Below are 13835 nucleotides of genomic sequence, written 5' to 3'. Positions count from 1 at the left end.
GCCATGCAGGGCAGTCCTGCTGGGCCTTGCAGAGAGAAATTTAACAGACACCCAAAGTTTGTACACAGGCAACGGTGCCAGTGCCCAGTTCCAGCCATGGGGCTTGGCAGCCCCCACTGGAAGGAATGAGGCTGGGCTGGTTGCTGCTGCTGCCTTTCCCCACTCCTCGCCCAGTATGACATGACCTTGCTGGTGGGGTCCCTGCTCCAGCTTTGAGTGGTGCTACCACAGCCTGTGGTGGGAGCACATGCCATGCCAGGGTTGGATCTTGCTCCACTGCAGCCAGTGGCTGTTGTCTGTTTGCTGCCCCCAGGACATGTTTGGCTCCTGCAGCCTGCTCTCACACTACCCTCCTGGGCAGGGGAATTAAAAGGCTTCAACACTGGGAATGTTCTTGGCCTCTTTATTTGGGATAAAAGCCCACGTTGGCCAAGGACCAAAGTGCTGGTTAAAAAAACAGGTGGTGGGAGTTGAGCATGAGGGGGTGTAAGAGTTCTGGAGCACAGGTCCCCTCCTGCCAGCCAGAGTTGAGGGCAAGGAAGCCATGGACATAGGGCAAGGCAATGCTGCACTGGAATCCTCAGCTGCAGAGTTAGAAACTGGGAACAAAAGTGAGCGTGTCCCACATTGTGAGTGGGGTTCCCCTGAGTTACACCACCAAACCTGCAGACCTGGCTGCTGGTCAGAGAGAGCATCCAGGAAATGGAGGGAGATGGCTGCAGGATTTTGTGTCACACTGCTGCATGCCTGGAGCTGCCAGTCCCCAACAGTGGTCCCAGCTCTCCTGGTGCATTGTCCTGATTTGGCACAGGGGCCAGCCCGTGCTGCACCAGCAGCCCCTGTACCAGCTCCAGTTCCTGCTCCAACTCCTGGGAGCCATAGCCCAGACCTGGCATGGTGGTGGCACTTTCCCCCAGCACCCGCAGCACCTGTGCCACCAGGCGGGCCCTCACCAGCAGCACGGCCAGGGCCGTGTGGAGTTTGGCACAGCCCAGCTCCTTCATCCTCCAGTGGACAGCAGTCCCTGCGGAGAGAGCGCGGCAGGACCTGTGAGTGTGGCGGGGTCCCCCTGGGCAGAGCTGACCTGGGCAACACGGGCTTGTCCCAGGCACTCCGCACTCGCCATACCTTGGCTCCAGCAGTGCTTGCAGTACTGCAGGTCCCTCAGCACACCGGGGCCTGTGGCTTCCAGCCACTGCAGAGCCAAGGCATGGAGCGGGCTGCCAGTGGGAGCCTTCTCCAGGAGCTGCACCAAGACAGGGAGCAACTGCTTTGCCAGGATAGCTGGCTCTGCAAAAATGTTGGGTTCATCCTCCTTGTACAGGCTGGCAGCTCTGGGGGGAAAGCAGAGGTGTGAGTGAAGCCAAGGGCTGGCCCTGTGCTACCCCACACTCCCTCATACCAGTCCACAGGTCCAGCAACTCACTTGTTGGCCTCCAGCTCCTCCACAACACGCCTGAGATCTAAGATGGGGATATGTTGAAGTAGTGAGTTGAAGGTCTCAGGGTGCTCCCCAAACTCTCCCAGAAGGAGCTCTAGGAGGCTCTGGAGCCCCACATTGTCCTGCACAAAGATGCAGCCATCTTGGAGCAGCTCCGCTGGGCTCTGCCGCAGGAGGCTGGCGAAACCTGAGGCCTCATGCCGGACCTCCTGCTCCTCATCTTGCAGAAGGTGAATGGCCATGTTTATCAGCCTGAGGAAAGGGAAGAGAAGGGAAGGGAAGCATACTGCATACCCTAAAGCATCCTAGCCTGCTTGGAGGGGAGGATGAGACCTCAAAAGAATTCTTCTCTGAGGGCCTTTTTTCCTGGACTGTGAAAGACACAGCCACCACCCAAGAGCCTGGGAGGGTAGGGGTTGTGCTGGGTATTGAGGGACTCAGCAATGCCATCTGCTGCTCATAATGGACTGGCTGCTTGTATTAAAATGCCACCCACACATTTTTTTGTAGGCTGTGAGCTCTTGACTGACACTGATTTTTGAATGAGTGAGGCTTTCTTCCATACCCTTGCATTTTTGTAGGGGACACCTTTTGCAGAGTGACACCTGCAGCAGGCTGGGGCTGGGGCTGCAGGGAGCAGTGCTGCAAGCACATCCATCCCCAGAGATGGGCTCAGTGACCTACCGCAGAGCCACAGGGCCGAGTGAGGGACAGGCAGCACGCAGGGATCGCCGCACCACGTCGGCCCCCGCCAGCTGCAGGGAGCGGGCAGCTGCCAGCCGCAGCAGCTCGGACCAAGCGGGACGGCTGCACTCCTCCAGCGCCGCACACCAGCGCTCCACCAGCGCGACGTCCTCGTCCCCACACCTGCCAAGGCCAGGGAAGGAGAGCGAATTCAAGCACACCCTGCTGCTCCATTAGGGGACCAAAGGCCACCAGCTGCCCTGAGATTGCAGGAGCCAGGTGCAATGCTGTGATTTATGGGAGAGAAGTCATGGGTGTTTTGTGTAAGGACTAAGGAAGAATCTGCTGGAAGAGTTGGGCAGCCCCCAGCAGCAGCAAGGACCTACTGGTGGGCAAGTAGCAGGCTGGCAGCACACAGTGCCTGGAAGAGGAGATCAGGCCCAGGACACTCAGCCTCCACCATGTGCAGCAGCATCTCCAGGCATGATCTTGAGGAGCCCTGGAGCTTACTGGAAGCTTCCTGGGACCATGATGAGGGATCTCTGTAAAGATGCAGCAAAGCCTCAAGGTACAATCTCAGGAACTCTTTGTCCCTTCTCTCTTGCAGCACCGACTGCAAGCTCTCCTAGTTGACAATAGGAAAGAAGGTACATGGTTAGTGGTCCTAGCACTACAGGACCAGGCAAGCGCCCTGCACCCATGCACCCTCAGCCTGGGGGGCACCAAGCTTCTCAGCAATGGGATCTCAGGTGTCCCATCCGTGTGGTGCACTGGGGCCCCCCTACTTTACTTGGTGACTTTTGAGCCCCATCATACCAGCAATGTCAGCCCAAGAGCGTTCTCCACCTCCTTGCATGTTCCTCCCTCCCCAGCAATCACCCAGCTCAGGATGGCAAGCTGGATGTCGGGGTTGGGCTGCTGCAGAAGTGAGCAGACAGCAGCAATCCGCTCGCTGTCCACCAGTCGGGCTGCCTCGCTGCACAGGAAGTGGGCCATGGTTTGGTGAAGGATGGCTGAGCCCACCTGCAGGAAAAAAAACAGAATTCCCCTTCCAGTGCTCAGTCTGGAGCAATGGCTCCCCCTGTCCCTGCCCAGGCTCACTGGCAGTCAGGCATGGCCATGATTTTCCTGGCAGGAAGCAGTACCTGTGGCTCAGCACAGCCTGACTTTCCCCCCTGCAGGAGGCTGCCCAGCTCGGTGCTGATGGTGTCATGGATGTACTGGGCAAAGCCAGGGCTGAAGGACGCGGGCAGGAGGGCGAGGACCTGGAGGAAGGTGGCGCGGACCAGGGGGCAGCGCTGGGCCGGGGTGAGCAGCCAGCCCCGTGCCTCCAGCTGCAGAGCCACGGGGTGCAGCGCCTCGGCCGACAGCCTGCAGGGAGACACAACCTTACCACGGGGCAAGCACCGAGACAGGTGCCCTTCTGTGGCCAAAAGGCTGCATTTGGCACAGAGGGGCCCCAGCTGGGGAGACAGAGTGGCAATACTCACCCCCCGGCGCCCGTGGCAGAGCCCAGCAGTGCCCGCATCTGCAGCAGGTGCCCGTGGACAGCGTTGTGCGAGCGGATCTCTCTGGGTGCTGCAGGGAGCTGCCGGGCCAGCTGCAGGAGGAGCCTGCAGCGCTGGGGAGGGGGCACAACGGGCACCAGAGCCTTGGCAGCCATCGCTCGTACGGCGTAGATGGGGCTCTCTGCCAGCCCCAGCAGTGGCCCCAGGAAGGGAGCAGAGGGACTGTGGAGCAAAAAGGGCAGCATGTGGTGATGCTCTGGCTGGAGTAAAATGTCACAAGAGCCAGGGCCAGCCTCAGCACCATGGGAGCCCTTCCCAGTGCAGGAGCCCTTGGCTAAGGCACAGCATCCCCACTGGCCCCATACCTGCCGGGACTGTCAGTGCCAGGCTGCAGCTGGGCCAAGAGGGTGAGGATGGCGTGAAGTGCAGGGTGCAGGCGGGGCCCCCCTGATGTGGGTGCTGTGGCTACCTTGAGCTCTCCGAGCAGCACAGCGCCCAGCTTTGGGTGCTGCCCAAGGAAGGCGTGCAGGCTCAGCCCCTCTGATGGGCAGCCATCCCTGTGGCTCCACGGCTGTCCCAGCAGCCGGGATGTGAGGGCACCTGCAGGGACAGAGAAGGCAGCGTCAGGTCCCGTCCAACCCTGCCAACCCCCTGCACTTCAGCCCACAGAGGCTCCGAGCCCTGGGGGCTGTGGGATCTCTCTCTGCCAGTACTCACTGAAGAGCTGGATGGCTGCGTTCCTCATGGCCCAGCAGGGTGAGCCCAGGCCCCGCAGTGCCAGGGCCATCATGGGTGTGGCGTGGCACAGCACTGCCCCGCCCAGCCCCGCCCCGCGGACCAGCGTCTGCAGCACGTGGAGGGCACACACCTGGGGAGAGCACAGGGGGCTCAGTGGCACCATGTCGGGAGGGGGCTCATGCTACCATGTCAGGGGAAGAGGGTGGGAAAAGACAGGGGAACCAAAAGGCCATCAGCTCCCAGGCTGGACAGCATGACCAAAGCTGTGGGTTTTTGCTCACTGAGTTCTCATGGTCTCAGTGAGAACCACTGGGTACCTGGTACAGCTCAGGGGACCCAGCACAGATCACCCTGTCCCCAAAGGGGCTCCAGCAGCCAGGAGTGCCACACTCACCTGCGGGAGGTCGAGGGTCTGGTCCCAGTCCTGTGGCAGTGCCGTGGCAGCCAAGGTCAGCAGTGTCTGGATGCAGCGGGTCAGGAGTGGCCGTGCCTGCGCCGGGGCCTCACCGCTGACGATGCAGAGGAAGAGCATGGGGAAGCCGGCAGCACGGCGCGTGATCGAGCTGCTCCGGGGCCCACTCAGTGCTTCCAAGCCCTGACAGAGAAACAAAATCCACCTGAGATGTGGCTGGAAACCTGTCACCTGGAACCTGCAGCTGCCCTGCCAGGAGGGCATCAGCTTGCACCAGCTCTGGACCAGCATCTCAGCTGCCAGGAGGGTGCTTGCCCCAGGGAGTGCAGAAATGCCTCTGGTGCTCCCTGGGGCGCACGGGAAACAAGAGGCACGATGAGTACTGTACCTGCTCCAGCACAGCCCGTGGGATGGCCTGCAGCTCTGGATCTGGGTGGTTCAGCAGCGCAGCACAGAATTTGGTGAAGCCCATGCTGCAGCCCTCCACTGCTCCCTGGGGCAGAGCAGTGTCAGGACGAGCACCCCAATGACTGCACCCACCAACCCCATGGCCCCAGAAAACTCTTTGCAAAGGGGAAGAGCAAGTGAGAAGACATGACGTGATAGGGTCTGGCACTGGGATCCCAGCCAGGGGACTTCCAGCCTTCCCCACAGCAGACCCTGCCCCACTGCACTTGCCTTCCTTCCACCCCAGCATGCCAGGGCAGGGACAGGGCTGGAGGGATGGCCAAGGGCCCAGAAACACTCTTACCCAGTGCCGGCACCGCAGCAGGATTTCCTGGAACACCCTGGTGGCCATCTGCAGGGTGGGGAGCGGCAGGAGGGGCCCCAATTCAGCAGGCAGTGCTGGGGATAGCAGCAGCTCGGCCAGGCCCCCCAGGAGCAGCCCAATCTCCTGGGAAGAAGAGGAAGGTCAGCAAGACTGGCAAGGAGGAGGAGAAGCTGGGATGGGTGGCAGCAGGGCTGCAACCCAGGTAGCCTGGCTCTGCCACAGCAGGGGATTATCAGTGTCTGGGAAGAAGCTGGGCTCCGTAAGGGCAGGGAGGGGGCTGCTTTTGGGGAGCCTGCTAGTTGCATCCTTCCTGGAAGGGGGTAAGGACATCTGTGAGAGCACTGAAGTAAGGACAGAAATTCTCCCTTGTTCATCCCCAGCGAATGCCCCAGGGGGAGGTGAAGCAGCAGCTGGGGTAGGGTGGATGATGGGTGCCATGCTAGGCTGCCCCTCTCCCAGTGCCATAAGGAGGAGTCCCCACCTTCACTGACACCCAGCAGCACGTCAGGATCAGGTTGTGCTCCTCTGACAGCAGGACTGAGTCACCCTCCTCTTCCTCTTGCCCCTGGGCCTTCCCCAGCATGATGAGGGAGCCAATGGCATTCCCCATCTCTGCAAATGATGGGGCAGCAGCTGCAAAAGGAAAAGCCAGGTCTGAGCAGGGTGGTGTAGGGCAGTGGGAGGGGGATGCTGCAGGGGTTTGGAAGGACCTGCTGTCCCCTGTCAGAATGCACACAAATGGCAATGGCTCCTGCCCTGCCATGTGCCCCACTCAGGAATGCAGGTGCATTTTCCCCCCTGCTCTTTCCAAGGCCTGTAAGGACTCTGCCAGCCCCTCCTTTCCCAACTGTTTTCATCTGGCAGGTGCCTCACTGCTTCTGGAAGGCTTTTGCCTCTGGTGCTCCTGTTCTCCCATGAAGTTGAGAAAGGGACCCAAAGCCAGGCCCAGCCCCACCACGGTCCCCTGCTAGAGGAACTGAGCCCAAAGCAAGTGCATTCCCCTGGGGCTGGAGAGCTGCTGGGCCAGGAATGACTATGATGGAGTTGTCAGTGGTCCCCAGGGATGGATCCCAGGGCTGGTTCTGCCCCCATGGGGACACACTCACCTTGCTCATCAGCACCGGGGCCTTGCTGGCTCTGCAGAGCCCCCAGGAGGAGGGAGGTGATGTCTCTCACTGTGGTCACGAGGCAGGTGAGGAGCTCCTGCCAACTCTGCACCAACTCTGCTGCCTGCATGGAGACGGCCACCTCTGGCACCTGGAGCAGGCACCTGCGCAGGGCTGCGATGGCTCCTGCAGAACACCCACCTCTGCTCACTGTGGTGTCAGCACAGCCCTGGCTCTCCTGCCTGAGCCCGCGGCTGACGTGGCTCAGGGACAGGGGAGTGAACAGGGCCCTGGGTGAGAGGTGTGCAAGGCAGGGGCAGTGCCAAAACAGGGAAACCAAGGCAAGGATGTGGCACCAGCAATTAGTTGTGGTCTGAGTCCTGCCATGGTTCTGGCCTGCTCCAGGTCCCAGGCAGCTGCTGCAGGAGCTGCTCCCTGCCCTGCCCTGCCCAGGTGGGGCCATACCATGCATCGGTGCGGTGGCTGCTGCCCGCAGCAGGTCCTGGCACGCCACCTTGTACTGGGCTTGCAGCATGTGGAGAAGGTGCTGGGTGAAGCACAGCCCTCGGCTAGACAGTGTCAGGGCTGCCTCAGCCTCCAGAGACAGGCTCTTCATGGTGCCACTGTCTGACCTGGGGCAACAGGCAGATCCTGCTGTGAGTACCAGGGAATTTCCTGCCCATCTTGTGCTATGCAGCTCCTTCCTCCCCCGGTGCAGACTCCTGCACCTCACCCCTCCCCAGCTTCCCACTGCAAGGCTACTGCAAACCCCATCCATGACCACAGACTGGTGAAGCACCAGTGCTGCCAACACACTCTTGGAGGTCCTGTGCCGCCACAGAGAGAAAGAGGGGCATGCCAGGAGCTCATACTTCTGCAGGATGGTCTTCATCAGCACAGCTCCAGCTTCAGCCTCCTGCACTCGGGGGCTACCCAGGGTGTCCTGGGCCAGCTGGAAGAGAGCCAGGGCAATGGGCTCAGGGAATGTGGCAGGGAAGTAGCGGACAAGCAGCTCTGAGGCCAAGTCTCTGATCTGCCAGGACAGAGAAGACATGGGGAAAAGTGGGACACAGGAGAATGGGAATCATGGTGGGCTTCTCCTCTGAGCCTGCTTGAGGCCAAGGCAGGCATCTCTATCACCTCCCCTTGGCTTTACAAGGCTCACCTCGTTAGTGCTGTCCTGCAGGCAGCTCAGCAGTGCCAACAAATTGGGCTGGGAGAAGAAGTCCCAGCAGCCGCTCTGCCTGGCGTAGCTCAGCAGTGTGGCCATGGTCCCTGTGATGGGGACATGGGGCAGTGGGATGGGATTGGCTGGGAGTATCCCCACAGCTGTAGGTGATACTCCAGGTAGCTTGTCTGTACTCACGTGGGGGCTGGCCTTTCTTCCTGTTGGGGCTCCAGGTATCTGTGCAGGTCTCCAAAACAGCAGCCAGGAGGAGCAGAGCCGTCTTCTTCCTTTGGTAGTTGGAGCCTGGGCTGAGTGAGGTGATGCTGAGCTGCAGCAGCCATTCCACAAAGCCTGTGGGCAGAGAGCACAGCAGCAAGGGATGCCGAGAACATGTGAATCTCCCAGGGCTGTGGTGAAGCGCTCAGTGGCCTCCTCACCTACTGCCTGGGCGAGTTGCTCAGCTCCCTCGCCTGGCCCGGAGCGTCGTGGCGGCTTCCCCCGCAGCTGGGCCAGCGAGCTGTCCCGCAGCCGGACCAGCGCTTTCCTCACCGCTGCCTGCAGCAGCTGCCGGAACGAGGAGGAGTCGCAGTTGAGGTTGAGGGGCAGGAACTCCCGCAGCAGCTGCACCTCGGTGCCCGAGAGGGGCAGGTTGGTGTTGGGGCTGCAGCAGAGCAGACCCAGCGCTGCCAGCCGAACGCCTTCCTCACGGGTGCCCAGGCAGCGGGAGAGCCGCTCCAGCGCCTCCTCCCCCAGCGGCAGGGCCCCTGCCACACTCTTCTGCGCCTTCAGCACTGACACCCAAGCCCGGAGTGACATCGTGTCCTGGCCACCAAACTGAGAGGCCAGCAGTGCCTGGGTGGCCGGGAGCTGCCGCAGGGTCCATGTGAGGAGGTGGTTGGCAGTGTTGCTCTGCAGAATGGGCAAGGGAGAACAGAGGGCCTGGGAGAGCAGGGGGAGCCAGCACAGTGCCCACTGCTCTGCCAGGGCCACCTCTGTGCCCCGCTGCCCATCCCGCCACTCGCTGCACTGCTGCCGCACCAGGACCTTGTAGACCTCGGCAGCAGCGGGACACAGGTGGTTGGTGGAGAGGCAGCTCAGGAGATGCTGTGGCAGGTCTGGGTAGGCATCCAGCACCTGGGAGAAAGGCAGGTGACCCTCAGCTCCTTGTTGGGCTGAAAGCTGCACTTGGGGGAAAGACAGATGGGTACAGGCCACACTGCAGTCACCCCTGGCACTGAGCATCTCTGGTACCTCAAAGCTGCTTTTGGCAAGCTTTTGGTGGGCACTGACAGGCAAAGCTTCCCTTCCCACTGGCACTCCCCAGGGATGCACTGCTGTAGCTCACTACCCCAGGGATGCTAAAATAGCCTCTCTGGGTGGGAAGGCTCCCTGCCCACACAGCTGAGTTTGGTAGAAGGTGACAGGTAGCGGACAGCGGCTGTGCCACCTCAGCAGCAGAGCCAACTGACACCAGGACTCCCCATACCCCTGCCTTCCCTACCTGCTGGCTGCCCATGTAGGGGACGATGGCACACAGGGGCACGTATCTTGCTTTGATCTGCCATGGCATTGAGACCACCCTCTGCAGCATCTGTTGGTAGAGGGGTCTCTCCTGGTCCTGGAAGTGCTGGCATTCCAGGTGGTAGATCTCCAGGAGCAATTGGAAGGAGCTGTGTATGAACTCAGACACACCTTCCACCTGTGGGAGAAGGACAACAAACAGGGGGTTAGGGTTGGGCTCCCTCTCATGTCTTGCTGTCCTGTGGCAGGAGAAGCACTGGGACATGGCCCTTTAGAGCCTGTGTGTAACAAATGCCACGACCTCAGCAGTGTGACTGCCCTGCCCTGGCAGCTGCAAGCAAGGGAGTCTATTTGGCTAATGGAGCTGAAGCAGGCAGGGATGTGTTATGGGCTGGGAACAGCAACTGAGCCAGGTGAAGGAAGAGCTGTTCCTGACTGCCACATTTAGTGCCCTCTGGCACTGTGTCCTTACCGGGGTCTCTGCGTTGTTCCACAGCAGCTGGGTGACCTCCTGGAGGAGCTCAGTGTCCTGGGCCAGGATACGGGTCCCTGTCAGGTGCCAGAGAGCAGCCAGGCCCTCCCGCAGGCGCTGCAGCCACAGCGCACAGGCTGTCAAACAGAGCTCTGCTGCAGCCTCACTCCAGACCCACCTGCACCAGAGCCAGCACAGGCTGTGGCCTTAAGGACCTTGTGTGCAGGGGCAGCAGCTCCCCCATTAGGCACACAAGACCCCAAAAGGGTAAGTGTGCATTGGGCTGGAACAGAAATTAATAGCAGTTTCGAAAACAGCTACCAAGACCCAGAAAAGCATCTTCCCTGGGAGAAGATGAAGCACACGGGGACTCCATGCATCATGAGCACAGTGAACTTTCCAAACCTCCCTGCCATGGCGGGGTCACTGTCCTCCTACCTTGGAAGCAGTAGTAGTGGCAGTCCTTCTGCTCCCTGGTCAGGGCACACACAGCAGGAAAGATCATGTCCAGCAGCAGGCAGGCCTGCAGGGGCACAGCAGCTCAGGGAGAGGGCAGGCACAGAATTTCCAGGGAGAAAACCCTGCCGTGAGACAGGCAAGGGGAGTGCTGCCTGGTTCTCCTGCTCTTACAGAGTGCACCTCTGCTCCCTGCCAGAAGTCCTCAGCTCATGAGGACTTGGGAGAGACTAGAGCTGGGCAGAGACGAGGCTGTGCTCTGCAGGGACAGCCCCAAGTTCATGCCATGGGAACACAGGGTGAACACTGCTTTGCTTGTGTAGGGGCTTTTGGCAGCACTTTGTTTCCCAGCCCCCCGGGAAAGAGAAATCCCTGCTGGGATGTCTTCGGAAAAACCTCCTTGGCTAACTGGCTGTGCTCAGCGGGACGCATGGAGCTGCTGGTGTGGAGGGGTGCAGCCTGGCTTCATCCCCCAAGGACCAGCAGGCACCACAGGCATCTGCCAGCCCTCTCCAAGGGCTCCCTCAAGCCCTGTCTACCAGGTTTGAGTTCTCCTACCTTGTGGGGGACACCCTCCAGCTGGCAGCTGAGGATGTCCATCTTGCAGCACGTCAGCAAGCCTCTGGTAAGCACCAGCTTCTCCAGCCCGTCTGGTTCCAGGACAGGGGGCACTTCTACCACCAGCTCCCCAAACTTCAGCTCCCCAGTGCCTGCTGGAAAATGGCTACACTGGATGGAAGGAAGGTGACAAACCCAAATGCTGCTCTGAGACCAACTGCCATGGCTCATTCCAGAACATCCATGGGAGGTCTCCAGAGACAGCTGGAGCTCCCAGACCCCGAGAGACAGGCACAGCAGCAGAGTCCAGCTTGGTACCAGCCTCTGTCCCCTCACACCCAAACACGTCTGTCACCCTTTGCCAGAGGCCTTCCTCAGCTCAGGATGGAGCACGCACCTCGGCTGGGGAGCTGGAACAGTGCCAGCACAGCACTGGCCCCGTACTGGGGCTCGGGGGCTGTGTTCACCAACATGCTCAGGGCTGTGCCTGCCAGCAGCCTCGTGTCCTTGTTCAGGGCCTGGACTTGCAGGGAGGCAAAGGCACAACTCAAAACATCATTTGAACCCCAACCACATTTAACTGCCCCTGCAAACAGCTACATGGGGTCTCTCAGACATGCCAGACACTGGGCTGTCTCTGCAGTCTTGCCTTGGGGAGGGGAATGGGGAAAGCACCTGGGAAGGACAGCACTGCTCTGCTCCTTGGGACAGGCAGCTCCATCCCTCCCAGGGCTGTACGCACCTTCCCCCACGCCACCTCCAGCAGCAGTCCCAAGAGGCTCTGCAGGGTCTCACTCCTTCCCGATGTGCTCCACACCAGGGGGGCCACGTCCTTTGGCAGCACCTGGAAAACCTGGAGGCAGGCCTGGAGGAGCAGGAGGTGGTGCCACAGGGATGATCAGTATTCCTTACCTCTGAAAAAGCAGCAATGCCCCGGGAATAGCCATTCAAAGCAGTTACATCTCTCTGGACATTGCTGCCGGTGCCCAGCCTGTCCTTGCAGGTACTGATCCTTCCCCTGCTGCGCAGTCTGGCTCTTACCTTGATGACCAGGTAGCCCCACGTGCTGCCAGGTGTGGGCTGGCCCTGCAGCACCCGGTGCAGGGTGCTGGCCAGGCACTGCAGCAGTGGGGCCAGGTTCTGCCGCCAGTGCTGCCGGCCCAGGCTGCTCTCCTCCAGGAACATGGACACTGTGGGCAAGGGGACAGCATCAGCCCCCAGCCCTCCTGCTCCCAGTTCAGCCAGGGGCTTGGTAAGTGAGGTAAGAACGGGGCTTGCAGGGGATGCTTTGGCTTGTCTGGTTTCCAGCTGTGAGTGGGCAGAGCTGGATGCTGCTGGGACCTCTGCAGAGATCACACGGATCTGGCTGATCCCTGCTCCCCTCCCGTGAGCACAGAGGACCCAGTTTGGGTTGGCAGGAAATGTTCTGTGCACTGGTGGTGTGAGCTTGGAGAAAACCCCAGAAGGTAAAGAACAGAGGCTGACCTGACTGAAGGTCCTCAGGAGACAGCACCTGCAGGGACAGAAGGATAGTTTGTCCTGTGTGACAAAATGCTGGGCCTCAGTATCTTGGGCAGCAGGGTTCTGCCAGTGCTAGAAGCTGCCTCAGGGATGGGCAAAGGGCTGGTGTGAAAGGCAGCCACATGTTGCCAGCTGCAAGCAAGGGCAAATCCCCAGAATCATGGGAAGTGAAGTGAAGGACTGGAGGCAGCCCAAACCAGGAGGTCCCCGTGACACACAGTCTCCAGACAAGTCCCCATGAAAGCCAGTGACACTGCACAGCCAGGGTTCTCTCACCTCTCCCTGCAGTGCCAAGCCAGCCAGCAGCGTGTCCACCTCCTGGGCCAACAGGGCTTCCTTCCCCACTGCCAGCTGGGTCACCATCTGCCAAGAGACTCCCCAAGTCAGCTGCTCTGCTCAGACCCCTGGGAGATACCAGCTGCCAAGTGTTACTGGGGGAGCCTGCACCACCTCTGAGCCCTTTTGCTGATAAGGATGCCAGAAAGCTCCAGAGCTGTTCCATGAGTGGGCAAAGCCAGCCCATCAATTGCCTTACAGACCTGTTCCAGTTTCTGGAAGGAGCTGCAGCTGCTGGTTGCCTCCATCTGGAAAGCCAGGACACAGCGGAGCAGGGGTCGTGCCTCTGCCTCACCCAGCGCCTGCAGACCCTCGCTCAGCACCCGTGTCAGCTGGAGAGCCTCCTCCAGGTGCTTCTCTTTGCATCTCTTGGCAGTACTCCTGGAGCAGGACAAGGATAGGGGTGAGGATACCCTGGCTCGGTGAAGTTTGTAGTGGGGGAATACCCCGACTCAGTGGGACCTGGGATTGGGGTGCCCCAGCCTGCGGTGCTCCCCTCTCCCAGCTGCACTCAGCATTGCACTGGAGCGAGGACGGAGGGACGGCGGCCGGGGTGGGGTCGGGGGGGAGCTACACGAAATCCTCAAAGCTCAGCGCAGCGCAAACCCTTGGTGGGCAGAAGGGCACGAAAATCCTCAACCCTGCAGCCCTGCTGCTGCTGAGCAGCTGGAAGGGAATGGGGGGCACGTGAGCGTGGCTCGAACCCCTCTCTGGGTGTCCATCGATCTTCCCACGCTCCCTCCCTTCTGCCCTCCCGACCGTGCAGGATGCACGGCCGCTACACACCGGGGGTTTCCCGATGCAGCCGCCACCGGGGGATACCGGGAGCTCCCTCCCCGGGGCCCCGCTCTCTTACCCCGCGAAGTGCCGCAGGCAGCGCAGGCAGGAGAGCACCGTGGGGGCGAGGCCCCGTGTGCCGTAGAAGGCGGCGCAGGCCCTCGCCTCCCGCTCGGCGCCCATGGCGGCAGCACCATAGAGCCGGGCCCGCTGCGGCGCTCGGCGGCGCCCCCTGGCGCTGGCCCCTAACAGCACCGCCCGCCGCGGCGCCGCCCGGGACCCGCGGTCCTTCCTCCCTTCCTTCCTTCCTTCACCCGGCAGGGACCCGCGGTCCTTCCTCCCTTCCTTCCTTCCTTCACCCGGCA

The 13835-nt window shown here is 61.0% G+C and overlaps 1 protein-coding gene across 1 annotated transcript; it reads right to left on the bottom strand.

The window, feature by feature from the left end:
* Positions 1-388: 388 nt before the first annotated feature.
* Positions 389-13669, bottom strand: LOC128797388 (thyroid adenoma-associated protein homolog). The gene is made up of 31 exons (XM_053959868.1): positions 13550-13669; positions 12897-13074; positions 12634-12720; positions 12322-12349; positions 11878-12026; positions 11579-11701; positions 11234-11354; positions 10837-10991; positions 10261-10345; positions 9823-9959; positions 9331-9528; positions 8267-8963; positions 8028-8180; positions 7827-7936; positions 7534-7694; positions 7127-7293; positions 6662-6847; positions 6037-6188; positions 5535-5678; positions 5172-5276; positions 4766-4966; positions 4351-4501; positions 3999-4233; positions 3616-3855; positions 3271-3496; positions 2942-3148; positions 2512-2750; positions 2126-2308; positions 1427-1693; positions 1129-1334; positions 389-1024 (listed from the first exon to the last, which is right to left on the bottom strand). The coding sequence occupies exons 1-31, from the start codon at positions 13651-13653 to the stop codon at positions 732-734; spliced, it is 5688 nt and encodes a 1895-aa protein (XP_053815843.1). The 5' UTR covers positions 13654-13669; the 3' UTR covers positions 389-731.
* Between the last annotated feature and the right edge of the window lie 166 nt (positions 13670-13835).

Source organism: Vidua chalybeata, chromosome 18 (genome assembly GCF_026979565.1).
Source record: "Vidua chalybeata isolate OUT-0048 chromosome 18, bVidCha1 merged haplotype, whole genome shotgun sequence".
Lineage (NCBI taxonomy): Eukaryota > Metazoa > Chordata > Aves > Passeriformes > Viduidae > Vidua > Vidua chalybeata.
This window is presented reverse-complemented; position numbering and strand designations above follow the sequence as displayed.

What these genes read in the sequence shown, in the direction of transcription:
- LOC128797388 (XM_053959868.1), bottom strand. Translation starts at nt 13,653, where the DNA reads ATGGGCGCCGAGCGGGAGGCGAGGGCCTGCGCCGCCTTCTACGGCACA. An exon ending in CGCAGCCATCCAGCTCTTCA is followed by an intron (nt 4,234 to 4,350) that starts GTGAGTACTGGC and finishes CTGTCCCTGCAG; the next exon opens with GTGCCCTCACATCCCGGCTG. An exon ending in AGCCTGCTACTTGCCCACCA is followed by an intron (nt 2,309 to 2,511) that starts GTAGGTCCTTGC and finishes TGGCCTTGGCAG; the next exon opens with GTGTGGGGACGAGGACGTCG.